Source organism: Mytilus trossulus, chromosome 5 (assembly GCF_036588685.1).
Source record: "Mytilus trossulus isolate FHL-02 chromosome 5, PNRI_Mtr1.1.1.hap1, whole genome shotgun sequence".
NCBI lineage: Eukaryota > Metazoa > Mollusca > Bivalvia > Mytilida > Mytilidae > Mytilus > Mytilus trossulus.
The window spans coordinates 45,257,484-45,279,598 of record NC_086377.1 but is presented as its reverse complement, the minus strand read 5'-3'; the positions used below and the strand labels follow the sequence as shown (position 1 = coordinate 45,279,598).

The 22,115-nt window shown below is 31.9% G+C and overlaps 1 protein-coding gene across 1 annotated transcript; it reads right to left on the bottom strand.

Moving 5' to 3' along the window:
- Nucleotides 1-675: 675 nt before the first annotated feature.
- Nucleotides 676-22,080, bottom strand: LOC134718883 (tetratricopeptide repeat protein 23-like). Its single transcript, XM_063581720.1, has 11 exons — nt 21,999-22,080; nt 11,165-11,313; nt 10,496-10,664; nt 9,549-9,672; nt 8,739-9,021; nt 7,680-7,822; nt 7,006-7,087; nt 5,938-6,151; nt 3,706-3,855; nt 2,843-2,925; nt 676-1,494 (listed from the first exon to the last, which is right to left on the bottom strand). Exons 2-11 carry the CDS (start codon nt 11,299-11,301, stop codon nt 1,371-1,373), a joined length of 1,509 nt encoding a protein of 502 aa, XP_063437790.1. The 5' UTR covers nt 11,302-11,313; nt 21,999-22,080; the 3' UTR covers nt 676-1,370.
- Between the last annotated feature and the right edge of the window lie 35 nt (nt 22,081-22,115).

Sequence of the window (22,115 nt, the reverse complement as noted above, 5' to 3'; positions counted from 1 at the left end):
TTTTATAAAAGATTAATACGATTTACGAAAAATGGTTAAAAATTGACTATAAAGGGCAATAACTCCTAAAGGGGTCATTTGACCATTTCGGTCATGTTGAATTATTTGTAAATCTTATTTTGCTGAACATTATTGCTGTTTACAGTTTATCTCTATCTATAATATTATTCAAGATAATAACCAAAAACAGCAATATTTCCTTAAAATTACCAATTTAGGGGTAGCAACCCAACAACAGGTTGTTCGATTCATCTGAAATTTTCAGAGCAGATAGATCTTGACCTTATAAACAATTTTACCCCATGTCAGAATTGCTCTAAATGCTTTGGTTTTTGAGTTATAAGCCAAAAACTGCATTTTACCCCTATGTTCTATTTTTAGCCATGGCGGCCATCTTGGTTGGTTGACCGGGTCACCGGACACAATTTTTAAACTAGATACCCCAATGATGATTGTGGCCAAGTTTTGTTTAATTTGGCCCAGTAGTTTCAGAGGAGAAGATTTTTGTAAAAGTTAACGCCGGACGACGACGACGGACGACGACGGACGCCGGACGCAAAGTGATGAGAAAAGCTCACTTGGCCCTTCGGGCCAGGTGAGCTAAAAATGGAATGAAAAATAATGCAGGCTATCAGTCAAAACGTGTTTTATACAGGTATAAATTTATTTTAAATATAGAAAATATCACAGACATGTTAAATAAGGAAAGTTCTAATCCTTGTATGAGACAAAAGTAAAAATGATAAATAGCTTGCCGATTCAATCAATTTTATCAGGAATACATGGAATATGTGTTGCCAGTTTTACTACATATATTTATAGAAAAACTCAACAATGAGCTAGGAGCCTGCAGGAAAATTGACTTATGTTAGAGAGACATGTACAACTGCTCTTGACAATGGACAATTGTTGGTTATTCAAAGTATCTGATAAATAACATACACATACAAACTTAATGTTGATCATATATTCATGGAATGTAAGTGAAGTTTTCGTTAAGACAAATGACACTTTAGAGTGAATAAAAATGCATCTTTAGCTGCTTCATAACAGAAATTCTCCACATTTACAGATTTATTTGCCATATTTTTCAATTTCATACCCCTCATCACTATTACTTTATATCACAAAGGCCACCATAAAATTTGAATTCATAATAGAAAATTTCTGACGCAATTAAGGAAAAGTGACTGTTGTATGACGGCAATAGTTTAACCGTCGCAAATTCTCGAGTCAACCGATGCAGATTACTAAATGTAGATGCAGCACGATGAGGCTTGTTCACTGTGCACCACAAAACAAGATTAACTTTTGCAAATTTCCGATCCATCCAAAATTTTCTACTTTGATATTTGAAATAATCCTAAAACCTAAAATGCTGAGGATTTAAATCCTCCTAATGTTTGTTTTGTCGTCACCATGGTGTTGAACTTTGGCCTTTTCTTCAGTTCATCTTCTTTACTCAATACAAATTTATTTGATAAACCAGGGCTCCTACAAAACAGAAACAAAAATGTTAAGGTGATACATAACTGTACAGGGAGATAACTCTGTAAAATCAGCATAAACATTTTAATAACGTTCTATTGTTAAGGAAATATCAAGGTTCTTGTTGATCCAAATTTTAGTTTGTCAAATTGCTATATGCGGTATGGGCTTTGCTCATTGTTGAAGGCCATATGGTTACCTACAGTTGTTAATATTTTGTCATTTTCGTCTTTTGTGGATAGTTGTCTCATTGGCAATAATACCACATCTTCTTTTTTATATATGTCCAATGAAATTTTTACGATACGGTCTGTGGTTATTTCTACATTTTTGTTAGATGGTCAAAGTAAACATTTTGTCAAAATTTTATGAAAATGAAAAGAGCAAAATTAATGTTAGTCTAAATGTTTGGTACCAACTTGAGAAAGCATTTAACTAAATGTGTGTCATCTGTGAATCAATTAACCATGTCTTTGAAAGTAAAATTTAAAAACTTAAATATGGTCACTGAATATTCAGAAGTTTTTGTGTGCATCTGTTATTTTGATCATTAATATTGAATAATGGACATTGATGCAAGATAATTAAATTAAATTTAAGTTATTATTTAGCTGTTACTTATTAAATTAGGTTATGATGTTCAAACATGGAATACTGTGATCATTGTTTGTATTATTTGTGTACCAATATTTTAAGTACAAATCAAGTACTGGAAAATACAAGTACCTAAATATTACAATAATTCTAAAATAAAGAAATAGTACTAAATATCAAAAGTAAATTTCCAGTACTACAGCTTTTTAAGTACAAAAATACTACAGAAATAGTACCTATGCAAAAGTAGCTGTGTACAAATTATAATATCAAAATTTGAAATGCAATTTTCTCAATGTAATTTTACAAATGTAACTTTATGTACAATACACAGGGTACTCACTAAGGATTTTTGAAAGCGAGTCCAGGGACTCGTCATTTTTGGCCATGGTGAGTCCAACAGCAAGAAGATTATATTTTATTGCAATATAATGTAATATTTTATTCTCCATGGCCTAACAGAGCAATAAAAGGACATTAAATTCAGATTACTTTTTAAACTTTTGCTATAAAATGATGATATTTGTGTTTAACTGTGTTCAGTTGATACAAAATCTTACAATCTTGATGCATCTGTGGACTCACCAGTTTTGAAAATGGTGAGCCAAGACAAATTTTGATGAGTCCAGTACTAATGGACTCACCTTAGCGAGAACCTTGCTGAATACACATATGTATATATGCCCTCATTTTACCATAAACCTGTTTATGTCTGTGTGTTATCAAGTGAATATAAATCCATGATATCTAATTTACTTACGCCATTAATATGTCAATGGTTCTTTCCGTATCTTTTGTTTTTCTGTGATTTTTACCAAGGACTATCTGTTCTATGTTTAAACACTGAAAACAGACGATATAAATGGCAATTAATTTAAAATAACTAGAGAAAAACATCAACTTACATAAATAATATAACTAGAGGTTCTAAAGGGCATGTATCACTGACCTTGGTCAAAGTGTATTTTTAACAAAGGACACTCTCCAACATTGTAGAACAGAATAAAATTCATTACAAAAATCTGTATTTTGTTGATCTTGTATTGCTGATCATTTGGTCTCTATCTTCTTTATATTTTTTTTCAAAACACATAAGAGGGTAAAAAAAACTATATGAACAATTGGTAGAGTTAAATATTCTGAACATTTATGTTCTTGTCAGATTTTTTTCTCAATAACAGTTTTAAGCAAAACATTCATTTTACTGTTATGTTTAATATTTAGCCATGTCAGACCATCTTAGTTGGCAGAAGGGGTCATTGGAGGACACATTTTTAACTTGATACCCAATAATGATTGTGGCCACAGTTTAAGAGAAGAAGATTTTGAAACAGTTAACAGATGACGACCATAGATGCGGACAAATAACAGACGTCAAGTGATGTGAAAACTCTCCACCAGAGACCAAATGGTGTGTAATAAGCTTATTTTTAATTTCAAGACGTTTATAGCGGACTAAACAGCATAAGCTTTGATACTGTTAAAGCCCATACCATAACCTATAGTTGCTTACATCAACATTTCTTGCACTTTCATTGGTAATTGTCTAGTTGGCAATAACACAACACTTCCTTTTTTATATGAAATACAAATTCTTCATGTCAACAAAATTAGTAACATTACCTTTTTATAACCTCTGAGTGATTTCTCCAGATTTCCCTGAGATAGATGGACTGATGCTGTAAGTTTGTGTGTATCTGAGACCTGCTCTGAGTAGTCACCGTAAATCTCACATTTATCTGGTAAAGTGGATTTTAAAATGTCTAAACCATCCTGTAAAAAATGAATGGATGAACGTAATCCATAAAATATGATACCGCTTGATAAGAAATAAAATATTAAACAAACATGTATAAAGGAAACCTGAAATAATATGCAACAGGAATGTTGTTCATCAATTTTTAAGTCATCTTTAAAGTTTTATTATAAATATCTAAGGTGTGTAAAAAGCACAACAATTGTCGCAATACATAACTGATTATTTTGTTTTTGGCGATGGCGTATGGTTTTATTAATGATGTCACTGAAGATTTTCATTGTCTCCTTTAAATTCTTTTTTTATAGTTTTTACCCACATTATTTCATATGGAACAGTTATATGAGTTTCAGTATAAAGCAAATAGCTATACAGTGTCTCAATCAAGGGTCCGGAAACGGTCATATTTGCCAGTCATGTCCTAAACTGAAACTATAATGTCCTAAACTTTTAATTTGGATTTAGGTCAAATTTTATTTTTCAACAGTAATAATTTCGGTCATTTCGTTGAGATTGACTTTCAAAATCGCCATTTTGAACATATTTTTGTTTTGTTATCAATTTCCTGTAATTAAACTGCCACTCCAATAAAGTGTAATAATCCTGAGGGCCCTCCTAATAACTATATTAATGCCTCGGGGAGCTATTGGCTAATGATTGCTAATCTCTTTACCTGTGTTTTTAATTCACACCTGGCATTTAATCACAAGCTCCAAACTATTATTATAAAGAAATAAAAATTCCATACCAACTGGCTTCATTATTTAATTACCCAACAGGTCAGACAATTGTCAATTATGATTTAAAATCAAATTAAAACTTGGTTTAATTTACGTAGAATTTTTTTTTTTTTTACTTCTAACACACGTGCTTTGTTTACTATGTAATACACATGCTTGAAATTCTCTTCCACAGATTTAGACAATTAATCGTAAATTTAAAATAATTTCATCCTAAATAAAGCTAGTGCAACTATTTTAATTAATATTCTTGCACTACTAAAGGTAAAATATTAAAAAGCCGATGATTTCCTGTGATTTGGGTAAACAAAACTAATCCCGGAAATGAGTCCGGAATTGTTCGTCTTACTATTGTCGCATAACATCCGAATGAATTTTGACTTCAGAATCGAAAGAAACATAAGTGATAACTGAGAATATTATCGTTTTGAGTCATTAAAATCATTTTATTTTTAAACTGTTGCCTTCCCTTAATTGCTCTTGATCAATTTTTGGAAAATGGTAGGACAAATCATGAAGCAATTGCAATGCAACAGTGAAACAAGTTTGTTGATGCTACGAACATGACGATCGAGTATGAGCATACTCATAATGAGTCTCATGCAGTAATGTGATTTTGACAATCATTTTTTTGAAAAGGGGCATCAACTTTTAAGTTGTATGAAAATGACCGAAATTAGGTGAAAAAATTTCCGGATCCTTGGTCTCAATATGTAGCTTAATTTGTTCTGAGATTATGTTCTATTCCTAAGGCCTTGTACAAATCTATTTTTTTATTTGAGACAATGTATCTTGTTATTCTTTATGTATTTGATTTTAAGAAAATTTAAAGATCAAATGCCTTTTTAAACAATTGATGTCCTAAGTCAGGAACCTGTTGTTCAGTGGTTGTCTTTTGTTTTAAGTGGTTCCTTAGTGTTTCTCTTTTTTTTATATAGATTAGACAGTTAGTTTTCCTGTTTGAATAATTTTACACTAGTCATTTTGGGGGCCCTTTGTAGCTTACTGTTCAGTGTGAGCCAAAGCTCTGTGTTGAAGGTCGTTCATTGACCTATAATGGTTTACTTTTACAAATTTTGATTTTCAGGAATATATTACCTTAGCTGTATTTGGCAAAATTTTTAGGAATTTTAGGTCCTCAATGGTCTTCAACTCCATACTTATTTTGGCCTTTTTAAAAAAAAATTATTGGAGCGTCACAGGTGAGTCTTTTGTCAACAAGACAAAAGTCTTTTCCAAATAAGAAGTTTCAATCCTGCTATTAATGATGAATTTTTTTGGATGGAGCTTTGTCTCATTGGCACTCATCCACATCTTATTATATCTATTAAAATTCATAAAATGAACACAACACAATACCTCTTGTCGATCTGTTCTGATAAGTAACCTAGCCAGTTCATCCTGTACTTCTATTGTCTTTTTATGTTGTGGACCGTACCCTGTCTGACATGTTACTAGACATTCATTTAGGTACTTCTCAGCCAAGTCTTCAGCTTCCTCCTTCCCGGTACTGATGTATGCCTGAGCTAGCGCTAAGCCTGTGTCCACCATCTTAGTACTACCTTCACGATAACTGAAATATTGAATATAAGACATCAACATATGGGATAATACATTTAATTTACTGATGTAAGCCTGGGCAAGAGCTAATCCTGCACCTTCACGATAACACCAATGTTGCAAAGGTTGAAGAAACTGGATTTTCCCATTTGAATGGGAAAACACTAGTCACTATTTGGGCCCTTTATAGCTTGCTTGTAGGCTAATCCAAAATTCTGTGTTGAAGACCTTACTATGACCTATAATTGTTTACTTTTACAAATTGTGACATGGATGGAGAGTTGTCTCATTGGCACTCATAATCACATCTTCTTATGTCTATTGTGTAATATTAATATCTATATAAAAATTTTCTGGTCTGAACTTTTTTGTATGTAGAAACCTTAAATAATGGTCTTAAATAATGAGACAGTTGTCTTTGCTATTTCCAAAACTATAAAGTTTTTTTTTGCAAAGATTAACTTTTTGTATTTCAAATGACAAACATGTTAGTAAGGTTTTATTTAGGCATTTTTCCTGTCCTGAATGAGCAACAAACAGGAAGATCCTTTTTTTCAATTTAGTTAATAACAAGATACACAGAAATGTCAATTTCAAATATAAGAAATGACACAGGAGTGAAGCCAGTAATCACATTAAATGGCCCTGTAAAGTTCTTTTTTTTAAACGACAATTTTTTGAGTAAATGTAATGTGAATGAATCACTAAATTATTATTTGTTTAAGAATAATAAAAAAAAACTGTGTTTATATAAGCCTGAAATAGGAATACATTGTGGTATTCAATTCTGTCATTTTTTTTTTTAAATTTGTCACCAAGCACAGGAAATTCCTGTGACTTCAAGGTCAGGTGGAAATCTAAACTTACTTAGCACCAGCTATAGTATGAGACTGTAGGTAGAGGTCTGTGGCTTTGTCATAATTGGCATATTTTCCTTTACTCAATTCTACTTATACTTGTTAAGGAAAGTTAGCAGTAACAGTATGACCTTTTTTGGTAATTGATTCATTTCCTGTACTATGTATGCACATCTTTTTCGACAGTTTTTTTTTAAATCAATATCTTAAATTTCAATAGAATTCATTTGGTTATGTTACACAAATTAATCACAGTTTTCTTATAATACTAAAATGGCTAACACATAATAGTTTCAAGAGTCATTTGGAGCATTTTACACATATAAGAGATAATCAAGAACAAACACACCACATTTTATATAGCTGACTACGCAGTTTGGGCTTTGCTCATTGTTGAAGGCGGTACAGTGACTTATAGTTGTTAATTTCTGTGTCATTTGCTGTGTTGTGGATAGTTGTCTCATTGGCAATCATACCAGATGACGAGATCTTCTTTTTTTTTAGACAACTCAATCTAGTTTTTATATATGAATAGGCTCATGCATTTTGTACTTCTATATTATACTTGATCTTTCCTTCTTTTTTTATTTTGACTTTTGTTTTTGTTTTGGTTATTTTTTTTGTTTCTCAACTTTAATAGTTTATCTATCTATAAACCATTTAAAAAAGGGGACTTTTCATAACATAAATAAAAGGATATTTTGCCATATTCCTGATAAATAGGAACAAGGTCCATAGAATCAGGTCCATACTGTCTCTTCATTAAGTCTAATAGTTTATCAAACTGGGCGGCTGATCTGGCATGCTTCTTCTGTTTCCAGTATAATCTGTAGAATAAATTACATAATGTAAACAATTACTGTGAGGCTTTTATCAATGCAAATAATGTGACTTGGCATTGCAATAATAAGAACTATATATTCTTGAATGGTAAGTTTTACTGAAAAGTTGGTGTATTCTAAAATATTATCAAAATCTTCATAAATGAACCGCTATTGAAATATTGTCTTCCCTTAAACTAATTAGTGGATGTTTTTTCTGTATCCAGGGACTTAAACTACTAGTCCTCTTGTTTGAACTGTCCCCACCACACACATCGCAAGTCTGATGAGAAAACTGTCATTTACAAGTGAAACTGCGAGCTACTGCTCACTGATGATACCCCAGCCGCAAGTGGATAATATTAATAGTGTAAAAATATGCAAGTGTTCGGTAAACAGGAAGTTGTCGAGTGATGAATCTGAAAACGCATTTCATGGTATAGCTGACTTATATAAATCCTGAAACCAAATTTCAGAAATCCTTGTATTGTAGTTCCTGAGAAAAATGTGACGAAAATTTTCAACTTGGCTATCATGTGTAAAATCATACAAGTGTTCGGTAAACAAGAAGTTGTCAAGTGATCTATCTGAAAAAGCATCACACAGTATAGCTGACTTAGATAAACCCTGAAACCAAATTTCAGAAGTCCTTGTTTTGTAGTTCCTGAGAAAAATGTGACAAAAAATATTTATGGGATGGACGGACTGACTGACGGAAGGACAGACAGAGGTAAAACAGTATACCCCCCTTTTTTAAAGCGGGGGTATAATTAAAGAATTTTAAAAAAATGGTAAGAACTGATTCTTAAAGAAGCAGAAATATTTGCAGGTCAAAGTGCACAGACACATAATATGGCTGCAAACAGCCAAGAATAAAAATAAAACCCTAGACATTTCGCCTATTTAAATGCAAGTAACAAACCTAGCAGTAGCATGACAATATTTAATCTCCATCTCGTCACATTCGTTATCACTGACACATGTCAACCGACTGAAATCATGACAGGTCCTATCGGCCTTCGACAGAGCCTTCTCTGCATCAGAGTACTGTTTCATCTCTGTGAGTGCTCTCCCTTGAGTATGATGAATCTTAAACAAAATGAAGATGACATCTGCTTTCTCTTGTTCCGTTGTGTAGGTAGCGACAGTGTTTAACATGATGGTTTTGGCTGATTCTGCATGATAGTCTGCTTGTGGTGCTAATCCTAAAATAGAAGAAACATGAAATTGAAATGTATGTCAAGATATGTATAAAAAATCAAAAATTTACATTTAGTGTTCTTTTAAATGCTTTATATTTGGATAGATTCATGACTTCAAAATTATTGGATTTTTTTTACTTTTTATAACAAATTCCCGAAAAGCACTGAATCTATTTTATTCCTGTCCAAATATAAACCATTTAATATTTTTCTATTATTGACATCTCTGGTCTTGCAAGTTATATTTAAGAATCCTGATTGTTTAAAATTTCTGAGCTAATATCACAAAACCAGGGGGAAGAATTCACAAAAGACGCATACATTAAAAAACAATTGCAATCACATAACAGAGGTTGGGTTGTACTACGATCATCATTTATTCCCTTTCCCCCGGTCAAATCATTTTATCATAAGCTTTCACACTTCATACAAAATGTGCTACCATCAACACTTGTACACCCCAATAAAATTATAAAAGAGGCATTCATCTTCAAAAAGTATAAAACTTTAAACCTGCAGAATAATCCCACCTTTAAGATCTAGATATGCTTCGGCCAGATCAGCATGGCTTTCTGCTAACTTCCAGTGATTAGCACCATAAACAATCCTGGTAAGTGCTATGCATCGCACCAGTTCTCTGATAGCTTCATCATGCTAAAATTGTAAAATAAAAACATTAATTTTTAAAGTCAATGAGGGTCAATTTGGACCTTAAATTTTTATGATAATTCTATAATTCTAACTTTATTTTTAGCAAATATAAGTTTTGTGTTTCTTGATAAGTAAACAAGCTTGCAACAAATAAATTTTAACTTACTGTAATTAGAACAAATTTGTTTTCATACTATATATAATGCTTTGATATCCATTTAATATCAATCATGTCAAAATTCTTAAAAAATACAAACACATTTTCCCAAAGTGATTATATTTATATACTTTAAATTCAGAAATTATTGTGATAAGTTTATCATTGTGCATAATAGGACTGAATGAGTATCACAATAACAAGAATATATCTGAAATCGCGATTTGATCTTGCATTTAATTACTGTAAATTCAGAAATTATTGCGTGCATTTATTATTGCGATTTTGTCATTTTAGACTGAAATGCGATTTTTATTTTTACGATTTTGAGAAAAATCCTGTTTAATTCATATAAAACATTTCAAAATGCGAGTTTGAATTATTGCGTTTACAACTCTGTCGCATTTTTCGCAATAATTAAAACCTCGCATTAAATTTTGAATTTACAGTATACAATGCACAACTTTCCTTTCAGCATTATCAGTCATTTGTTAGTAAATTGCAATAATTTCTTTATTTACAGATTAATGTGAAAGGAGGTATATGCAGATTTGGTAATATTCAAAACTAATTCATTCATTCTTGTTTGGGTTTTCTAGTTAGCTGGAAAAGACAGGAATAAAAGTAGGAATATTTTTTAAAAGGAAAAGACCAAAAAATAGTTCTTACTTTTTCATTTTCTCTGAATTTTCCAATCCTTTTAACTGCCTGTTTGAGAAGTTTGTCAGGTGGTGTCATATCTATCCCATGACGACCATTCTTCCCAGGCTTTTTCTTCCTACTGGTTGTCCTCCCTGATCTAGCTGTGGTCATATCATCCTCGTAATCATCTTCATATCTGGAGAATAATTTGTAAAAATTAATCAAAGTGCTTGTAAGCAAATTCACTGAATGGTAAAGTTTGTTAATTTATCAGTGGGAACTTTGGGAAGTCAAATAAAATACTGCGTTGGTTGTTGCTGATTTAACAGCTATTATAGACAAAGGATGATAACTCCAATTTCTAAAGATGACTTTTGCAATGACATCATTTATACATGTTATATTTTTAGAACAGATGTTAGAATCCTGCACCTTACAAATGTAAATTTCTTGACAATTGAAACATCATCTTGGATATTAAGCATGTATATAACATCAATTGTTTTTGGTAAAGCTGAAGCCTGCATCATGGTGCAGGATATACATATGTACTTGTTGCAATGAAGACCCTTTTGTTGCCTTAGGTTGTTATCTGCTCTTTGTTGTCTTCTTGGCACATTCCCCATTTCCATTTCAAATTTTATCAAATTCATGAATTCTGTAGTGCTGCACATTTTTATCTAATGTTGCACTCACCTGTTCTCTTCATCTTCATCAGAATCTCTGTGAAGTGACCTTTGTGAATGTTGCCTTGGTGTTCTACTATGACCTTTGACCTCCACCATCATGGGAGCCCCTACATTCATATCGTCATCAGAATCTTCTGAATGCATGTTGTGAACTTTCTAAAATTACAAATAAATGATTCTTTAATAACATGATTTACCAGCTGTATCCTATGATTTGGTAAACGTTTTGAATCTAAAAATTAACATCAATTGTAAAAAAAATACCTTTATTAAAAGTTTCAGGATCCAAATTTAGAAATGCACTTTAATAACAATATAGCAAAATTATTTATTCAAAATTGTAGATACATGTGAAGCTGGATCTATAATAAAAGTATAATAAAAAGTAATAAAGCCAAGATGAACTTTGATAAGTGAGTACATGTATGTTAATTGATAAACTTAAAAGAAGGCAGGGTTTGAAGTTAGCAGGAACACTTTTCCCAAATGTTTCCTAAAAATTGGTGTTGGCTACTAAATTCTTAGCTTCTTACAAGGAACAAACAGTAATTTTTGGCTTCTGTTAGCCACAAATTAGTTAAAAATTTGTAAGGGTTCCGCGGAACCCAGTGTCTCGGCTACTATTACTGTAAATCGCAGGCTCAACAAAAATGAGGAAAAAAATCAATAAAAATATTCCTCTTGATACAATCTTTTGATTGTAAGAAGCTTCTGTCCAAATTTGGTAAAAATCTAGGATAGTTATTGAATCTAATAAATGTTTTGAAAACTTTAACTGCAGACTGTATGTAATGTTTCCCGCAGAAAAACTACAAATGAACTAAGTCCATTTATAAGAAAAATACGGAAAAAATGGAATTTTATTTTTACAAAATTTACTTCTGGATACTATCTTATGATCATAAACAAGCTTCTGTCCAAGTTTGGTACAAACCTAGGATAGTTTAAGAAAGTTATTAAAATTATAAAAACTTTAACCACAGAGTGAATGTAATGTTTCTCGCAGAAAAACTTAGTCAATTTAAAAGTAAAATACAGAAAAAATTGAGTTTTATTTTTACAAAATTTACTTCTGGATACTATCTTATGATCATAAACAAGCTTCTGTCCAAGTTTGGTACAAACAAAGGATAGTTTAAGAAAGTAATTAAAATTCTAAAAAACTTTAACCACAGAGTGAATGTTATGTTTCGCCGCAGAAAAAACTAAGTCCATTTATAAGTAAAATATAGAAAAAATGGAATTTTATTTTTACAAAATTCACTTCTGGACACTATCTTATCATCATAAACAAGCTTCTGTCTTTAAGTTTGGTACAAACCAAGGATAGTTTAAGAAAGTTATTAAAATTCTAAAAACTTTAACCACAGAGTGAATGTAATGTTTCCCCGCAGAAAAAACTAAGTCCATTTATAAGTAAAATACGGAAAAAATGGAATTTTATTTTTACAAAATTTACTTCTGGATACTATCATATGATCATAAACAAGCTTCTGTCTAAGTTTGGTAGAAATCCAGTATAGTTTAAGAAAGTTATTAAAATTTCAAAAACTTTAACCACAGAGTGAATATTTGTGGACGCCGACGACGACGACGACGACGGAAAGTAGGATCGCTTAGTCTCGCTTTTTCGACTAAAGTCGAAGGCTCGACAAAAATGTCACTGTGATTCGTCAAAATATCCTTATTTTAATGTTATTGTGATATATGTCAGAGTTCTCACCTAATTATTGTTACCATAATTTTTGGGAAAAAAAATAATGTAATTATGTACCAAAATAATTGGCATTTAAATTTACTAGCTAATAAAAGCAGTAAATTGCGTACTTACAGGTTATTTAAATCAAATTATTGTACAGAAAAATATTTAAGTATTACTATGCCCGGTAAATATAGAAGTGCATATGCTAAATTTAGAGCAGGTGTTGCTCCGATTAAAATTGAAACTGGCAGATATGAAGGTATAGATGTAAATGAAAGGTTCTGTTTTAATTGTAGAAAAAATGATTTAAATATAATTGAAGATGAAAAACATGTTTTATTAGAATGCCCAGAATATGCAGATCTGCGAACGTTATTTTTTAACAGTGTATGTAATATAGAAAGTAGTTTTAGTAATTTAAGTAATGAAGAAAAGTTTTTATTTATGTTTCTACAGCCAAAATCTGCCATGAAGTACTTTTTAAGAGAAAGTGTATTTTATACTCGTAATAAGTTTCTATAATTTTGTTTGTTTTCTTTTGTATAAGTGTTTTTAATAGTATGGTGTTTTATGCTAAGATATATTGATATATGTAATAGATGTAATATAAATGTATTTTAATCTGTGTTTTTACAGTCTCTCATAACTCTTTTTAGAGTAGCTCTTTTTTATAAATTGTTAATATTATATTGTGTTGTATATCAAATGTTTTAAAGAGGTGAGACTCTAATAAATTATTTGTTTGTTTTGTTTGTTTGTGATTTGTCAAAAACTGACTATTTTTTATATTGTATTAAAGAAAGTGTACAACTTATCATCATGCACCAAAAATTATTATTATACATGTCATGTACATGTACCTCGATCAGAATGTTATTTCTGTATAAAAAAAGAATGAAATAGATGTGTTTTTACAATTCATAGACTATTTGCCAGTCAATAGTTTAAGGGGGCTCGCGGGTCGAAATCGTTTTTTTATTTAATAAAGGATTTCTCTATATTTTTCTATAAATGGGGTCACTGTTTATTTACGCTCACAATCTGCCTTGGAAAGAAGCATATATTTTTGTTAATGTCCTTTTTTTCTGTTGGGCAAATAGCAGAAATAGCGGTAATAAGGAAAAAAAAAAAGAATTTAAAATTACAGAAATCGCTTAAAGGAGTAAGTTCGGTAAGTGTCATATTTGGCCCCAATTGCAAAGTTCATGGTTACAAGACAATAATTGTTTTCAGTTGCCTTAAAGACATATGGTAAGTTAAACAGAGCTGTTTTTCTTAAAGTTTTTTTCTAATACTTTGATTTTTTCATCCCAAAAAGGTCAAAATAAGGGATTTTGGTGAAAGTTGACAAAATCATCTGGATTTTAACCAAATAGAGGAATAGGAAACATAGAGCGCAGGCGTCATCAACCTTAATTTCAAATAAGACATGTTTAATGTCTTCACAAACATTATTTTAAAAGATCTTTGATGTCGACATATGCGCTCTATGTTTTCTCTCAAATAATCCTTGGAAATTAACCCATTTTCATTGATTTTTTTGTGAAAAATCAATATGAGTACAACTTGTGACGTCATAATGAAACGCAGACACGTAAAATTTTCAACAGAATGCTTCATATCCTATCTATTTAATGTATTAGCTATAATTTATCGTGACATTGGTCAATAAATCCGCATTTGAAATTTACGCTAAAAAAGGGGGCCATTTTAGGACCTTATCGAACATACTCCTTTTACAATTATTTAGTTAATGTAAAGCTTTTTCGAAAACAACTATAAAAAATATAGGTCACCGATAAGTTAACAAAGATATTTCAATTTTAATGCCAAAAAAATGGCATATTTGCACCAAAGGGAGATAATTTAGAGCTTTTTCAATGATATCTACATTTTAAAATTTACCTGGGGCCAACACGACGATTTTTTGTAATGATTTTTGTACCACATGATAAAGTAACAACTACTCAAGGTAATAGATAAAATTTGTATTGAAGCATTAATGTTAATTTTTTTTTGGAAAATCTTATACCCCAAGCCTCCTTAAAAGACTATTACCCTCGTTAATAGTTTTATAATTATTTTTCCCTTACTTATACTTCATTGGACAATAATGATGTCATAAACTATCCTGCATGGGTTTGTACACTTGGCAATGCCAAACTCTAATGTTTCTGTTTGTGCCTGTCGTAATTTCAAATTAATATATGGGTCATTCTCAAAAAATGTCCAAATTCAAAACCAGAAGATTTATAAAAATGATAAGCAAGTCTAAGATAAAAAATTACTTTAATTAGAACTCTAACTTCTGCAAAACCTGAAAATACAACTTAACATCAACATGAACAATAACTTTTTTGTAAAAATATCATAAAACATACCCTTGCTGCTTGCAAGTGTCCATGGAGTTACCGATTAAGAAAGCACTGATATTTAAAATTGGTCAATTTCAGATTATGTGTAAAGTCAAAATAATAGCCTGAGTATCCAATATATGTGTTATCAAATTACGTCCACCTTATCCTAAGTTCCAAAGAAGTGAATTTTTCACTTTCATACTTTAGGTAGAGGCATAGTAAAAAACAACTTTGTTATTTTTCTCTTAAATCTACTTTGCAGGATCAATTTCATTTGTTTAATATCCCATTGTGTAAATATTATTACTAATATCATTTGAGAATCTTCTTGAATAAGTTTATTTGCAATGAATTAAATATTTAAAAGTAAAAGAGGATGGTAACACAAAGGACAAAATATAACAACAATGACATAAATAGTATCATCAATGACATTTTCAGCTAAAAAACCGTTATTTATCAAAAGGAAAGAAAAAGTGTTATAAAGAAGGTATCTGTCAAAGAGGATTTTAACATAAACTTGGTTATTCTATGATTGTCAGAAATTTCTTAAGATTATTCACTTTAAAACATCATATCAGTAGGACCGGTAACTCCAAGGACGTACCAAAAATAGATGAAATACTTTTCTTGTAAAAAGAAATTTGAAAATTATTTTTGTCCTACAAGTCTTGGTTTAGGAATGACTCCTATGATCTTATCCATACCGTACCAACATTTATCTCGAACTGCGAGTGGCCAATAAAACGTACTCGTTCTTAAAGTCTTTCCTAATCTATGCATACAAGTGACATATACTTCAGCTTCATCACAATCTATTACTTTGCCAGGATATGGCTTATTGTCATATTCAACGAGAACATAACGATCGACTAGGTATTGGGGTGTTACATCATTTGGATCAAAATTCTCAATAGTATCCTTTTCCTCCATTTCAATATCTTTCAAAGCTGCTACAAAATGATTTGGAACCCAGTTTTTCTCATTCATATCTGTTCTTGTTGATGTCCACATTACATAAGCTGTTTCAAGGCCTATGTTTTGTCTAGGTAGGATTAACCTATGAAGATCATTGCGAACATTTGGATTGCCTAGCATAGGATACACAGAAAATAATGGTCTGCACAAAATACTTGAAAGTGAAAACAGTTGCCAGATTCCCATATAAGACCTGTTCTTTGTAATTTTCATTACTTCCTGTTTGTATACCATTTCCACTTTTCGCAAAGATAGTCTTTCATTTGGAATATACTCATCTGAGTACATGGCATAAGTCTTTGACAAAGCGTTGTTTGTATATGAATTATCTGTACCCCGTTTAAGGTAATCTTGGTCTAGGTAGCAATCCTTGAAAATAGTCTGTTCAATAATCATTCTGACCCGAATCTCTTCTGCTCTTTTCTGGTCACCAAAGGCAAATACACTGCCTGTATAAGGTAGACAATTACCATCCGCTCCAATCCTAACAGGAGTCAATTCAAGTAATTCTTTCTGAGAAATATCCTTTGGAAATATTTGAAGAGAATCCTCATCAACACTGATGCCTGTATTCAAAATAGATGGAAAATAGTTGTAATCTATGTTGAACTGTTGTCTTTCTATCTCGTTCTGTATCGTGGTGCATATTTTGTGTACATCAGTAAAAGTTGTACAACTTGCCAAATTATTTAAAGTCTTTAAGAAGAATGCTTCTCTGGTACTAGAATCTGTATCTTTAGGGACATATCCATCAGGTTCTTGATGATCACAGGATTTTTTATATTTTGTTTTAGCTTCTTTATCTTCTTCACTCTTTTTCGAACCACTTTCTTCTGGAATTAGCCCTCTCAAATTGCTGTCTTCTCTATCTTTGTCTTGGACATGTTTGCTATTTACTATTAATACTGCTTTTTTCCAATTATGTCCATATTCCGAACAACTCTCAACACATGTGCAGCTGACATCTCTGTACCAAATTTCCCCACATATTGACGTTCTTCTCTGATGCAATTTGAATGTTCCAGGTACAGCTTTTAGATTCTGAGATGCTAGTAGATGTGTTTTTTCTGCAATATGTTCTTTTACAACTTCATACAGCATCACCAAGGATTCTTGCTCTTGAATACTCTCCACAAAAGACTTTGCACTTGTGATGTCCTTTCCACGTAAAACTAAATCGTTTGCTGTTCTCTTTAGTGTGCCACCAACACCATCAGGGACCCCTTTCCCATGTCCACTCTCATGAAAATTCCAAGTAGCCTGTAATCCTCGTTTTGACATTTCCTTTGATAACAGAAAAAAGTTACCCTTCTGACGGTACTGGCTGCATGGGCCATCACTGAAGAAATGTAGTGTGTCTACATTTTTGTTCTCATTTATAATTCTATCTAAAATCGGATCAAGAAATGCCCAGATAGCACTTGGATTGTGGTCTAGGCAATCCGAAACTCCGCAAAACGTTTGGGTTCTTCCTTTAGTGTAATACACACCTGTGTGCAAAGTGATTTGTTGCTTGGATGCACCGAAATGCATACTTTGAATTTCTGTTGAAAGCTTGCAAAGGAAGTTCTCAGCAAAATCAATGTGTATTAAAACTTCATTTTCTTTTAAGTTTTCTTTCATTTTCCTGTAGTGATTGAATTGGTTGGTGATATTGAAGGTGTGGACTTTGAATCTTTGCACTTCACTCGAAAATGTGTCTATCAAACAATCTATACTGTCAGTTACCTTTTCCTTAACTGTTAGTGTGACTTCTTTCTCTTGATTATTTATAAGTCTGGTTTCCTTCTTTGTTTTCCACTGAAACCATTCAGTATTTATAGTACTATCAGTTTCTGATTGAAGAATGATATCTTTGCATTCCATACATCTTCCGTACATGCAATCCATTTTGTTAATGTCACAGGCAAACATCTTAACGATCTCTTGTAGTCTTTTCGATGGAAGACAGTTTAAACCGTGAAGAGAATTGACAAGAAATTGCATGTTTTCGTGGTATTTGCATGCGCATGTTTCTCTATCTGAATCCTTCGGTGGTTGAACCCAAAATGGGCGCATTCTGCAGAACGTTGGATAACTGATCTTTATATCTGTATTTTCAAGGATAAATCTTTCGTGAATAATCTCAATACTTTTGGTCATAACTCGTCTTTGCTTCTTTATTCCATTCTTTGTTACCGTATCCTTGATTCCTGGTGTGATTCTACTTATGTCATCTCTTTCATAGAATGCGCAGACTCTGTCTGTCAACCTTTTACTTAGTGAGCCTTTCTTTTGACGTTGTCTGCCTGCTGTAAATCTAAATTCATTAACTGCTTCTGTAATGATTTTGTATTTTCTCATTAGCTTGCCCCGTATAATCTGTGATAGTGCCTGCTTTCCTTTGTTCTTTGATCTGTACTTATTCATTAGTTCTGCATTTAATGTGTATTGGAACTGTAGTGCTTTCTTTGCTTGATTTTTCATTAATCTCCTTTTAGCTCTGGATCCTTCATCTTTTTCAGTAGACCAATGTCTTAGAAGTTTTCTGGCTTTTGACCTTGGAGTGTCTTGACCTGTTGGTGTATTCAAAGAGGATTTCCGTTTCAATCTTAACAGGCGCATCTGAAGCCTATGTGCAAGTCGTTTTTGCTTTGCAATTTCCAACCTTAGCTGGTCATTGTCCCTGTAGCACTTTGCCATCAATCTTTTCTTCCTGCGTGTACTGTGGTGTTCTGGAGGGATTTGTTCTAGAGCTGGTTGTGGTGAAGAAGGCGGTGTAAGAATGGTGTGATTACTTTTCTTTATTTTTCTTTGTTTTGATTTTATTTTCCTCCATTCTTTTCTCTGCTTCCTTTGTTCTCGTGGTGTCATTTCAATGATGCGTTTGCGCTTTCCAACACCTATGTCACTTTGATATTTTGATTTACATATTGCCAGGAATTCTGCTCTTCTGTTGGGGTCACTGTCTCTCTTTTCTCTATAACGACGTTGTTTTTCTGCGTTCGTCAACGGCATGATGCTCTGTAAAATAATTTAGATAGATAAGATGCAAAATAAATGATAATTTACAAAATGCATCATGAGAAAAACGTAAAATCATATCAAATTTCGAATTCAATAAACATACAAAAAGATTATTTTTTTAATCTGTTTTTTTCCCTGGTGAGAGGGTTAGCGCTATAGAACCAGGTTTAATCCACCATTTTCTACATTTGAAAATGCCTGTACCAAGTCAGGAATATGACAGTTCTTGTCCATTCGTTTTTGATGCGTTTTGTTTTTTGATTTTGCCATGTGATTATGGACTTTCCAAATTGATTTTCCTCTGAGTTCAGTATTTTTGTGATTTTACTTTTTACTATTCTTTTTGATGTTTGTGGTTGTATTATTCTCAACCGAACATGTATAGAAATGTGTTATTAATTATGAGTTTAGGTTACCTATTTACTCAATATATTTCTTATTTATAAATGTACTTTTTTTCATTGTTGACGCTTTATTGTTGTTTATGTGTCCAGTGTGTTACCATTATTTTCCCTGGTGTTACTTTCTAACTGATTTTATAATAGTGCATACGTTTTGTATTGTTTACATATATCATGACTTACACTCGTCTGTTTTGGTTTTATATAAAATCGAAAAATGTTATAAAATTCTTTTATATCATCTTTTTCATAGGTTTAATTAAACATTTGTTCCTTCACATAACCGATTCTGTCCATTATGTTACTTATTTTTAGGTAACATAATGGACAGTAACACCAAGGATATATTTACGGGAAAACATTACCAATTGAAAAATTACTGCTCCCCAGTCACAAAATAAAATCTCATGTGCAACGTATTTTCATAAGCATTTCGCTTGTCTATCATTTTTAGTTTATGCTTATTTATAAGACAACCTTTTTTTAATAACATCATGGACCTAAAAAATACTTATGGTGAAGTCAATACAAACCTAAACACTGAATTTCTTTGTATTATACCAAATTGTCGTCTGCTTTTGTCACAAGATGTCTGCAAAGGAAGTTGTCTTCAGGGATCCATCATTAAAGAAGAGTTATTGTAAGGTACATAACTCTTACACATTCTAAATTGTATTTGGTAACAACAAGGACATGGCAGATGGCACCTTTGATTTTTAATATTTTTTTCATTTTTTTGTAATTCTTATTGAGATATATGTTCACATTTGTAATTAACAAAAACATTTGTGATGTAAAACTAGTAAAAACTATGCATTTTACTTCACAAGAAAGTTGAATTCATTACAGTAAGTGCTTTCAATGGCGAAATCACATGCAAAATAAGAGCAATCTGGAGGTATTGAAGAATATTTTTTTCCTTATAATCATACCCACAAACATTAAACTGCCGTTTCTGAATCTAATTTGTGTCACCATTCACAGTACAGTACATGAAACTTGTATATATTGTATATTTTTGTTGGAGTCTTTCGTTCACAAGTATTTGGACAAAATTTGAGAATGACCCATATAACAATATACAAATGTAGCTAACCAAAAGCAAAAAAATTCTTTGAGAAAAAAAATCTTGGCAACACATTTTAAAAGATCTAAAATATAGTTAATGTATAATATGGGTCTGTCAATGTCTTTAAAAACTGTATTTGTGATTGATGTCCTTAAGCCTTATTTAGCTAGAATTTATCAGCTGCACAGAAATTTTAACACAAGTATTCCTAGTCTTGATTGTAGTAAATGAAATATTTACAAATGCAACACAGACTTTAAAAATAAATAATAGTTAATTTTATGCATGTTTAAGTGACATTTTTCTTTTCTTTTAGATAATGTATATTGAATTTTAGAAAATTTATTTATTTGGTATTATAACACACATAAAGACTAGTAATAGCAAGTTTGTTGTCCCATCAATACCAACTATTGCCATTACCCTCATAGCCAGTCAATATGTGTATACTGTTAATTAAGGTCATTTGGTAAAAATTTAAAACCATTATTTGTCATGAATGTCATTACGACCCTCATAGTGGAATATAAACAGAAGTATAGTCCAAAGGCTTGTCCCATATCAAAAAGTGGAGATTTGCCCATCCAAAATAGCTGCACTGCTTTGTCGCTTCTAGACTAACGGCCTTGGACTTATATAAATCAGGTATCAATTTGTTCATTCTTCTGAAGAGAAAGGTCGCTGTGAAAACTGTCTAAATATGAGAAAGTAAAGGGTGGTAGGAAGATGAAACTTACATAAACGAAGAGATAAATGAAGAATGAACAAATTGATACCTGATTTATATAATTCCATGTCGGTTAGCTTTGACCAGAAGCAATGTAGCAGCACATCTATGTTGGACATAAGAATATCCACTTTTTGAGACAGTATGTCAGTATGGGACGAGTGCTGATGTCAAAGGCCCAGCTTGTCTAGCAAAATAGCCGTTGAACTTCAGAGTAATCGCTGACTAATATTATGTGTTATGCATAGGCGAATTTAGGGGGGTGGCCCAGGGGGCCCCCTTTTTTGGAAATATATTGGTTGCTTATATAGGGAATCACTGAAGCGTGACTGGCGCGGGCCCCCTCTTAGGTCAGTCAGAAGGGCCCCCACTTATGAAAATTTCTTGATCCGCCACTGTTATGTGGTGTGGATTTGTCTTGATAGCAAATTGTTTTTCTCTGGTGTTTAGCCCATGAGGAAATTGCCAGAAAGGGCTAATTACACTATAGTCAAATCGGCACCTGTCTGGTTAACTCGACTTCTGGTCAAAAGGAATCTAATTGTTCCTGAATAAAGTGCTACTTGTATATGAATACTTATGATTGTAAACGATAACGTACAATATAAATGTGTTGGACAGAAAAAAAAGTTTATGTCTATAGTTTTGTTGATTTGTTTACATCTACGGTCGCCATTTGTAAACAGTCTTGAAACAAAATTAAAAAATAAATAAATAT

Coding starts and splice junctions, on each gene's coding strand:
- LOC134718883 (XM_063581720.1), bottom strand. CDS start 11,301: ATGCATTCAGAAGATTCTGATGACGATATGAATGTAGGGGCTCCCATG. Junction 7,088..7,679: donor CAAAATATCCTTTTATTTAT/GTTATGAAAAGT, acceptor AACAAGTATAAG/TAGAATTGAGTAAAGGAAAA. Junction 2,926..3,705: donor CACTCAGAGGTTATAAAAAG/GTAATGTTACTA, acceptor GTCTGTTTTCAG/TGTTTAAACATAGAACAGAT.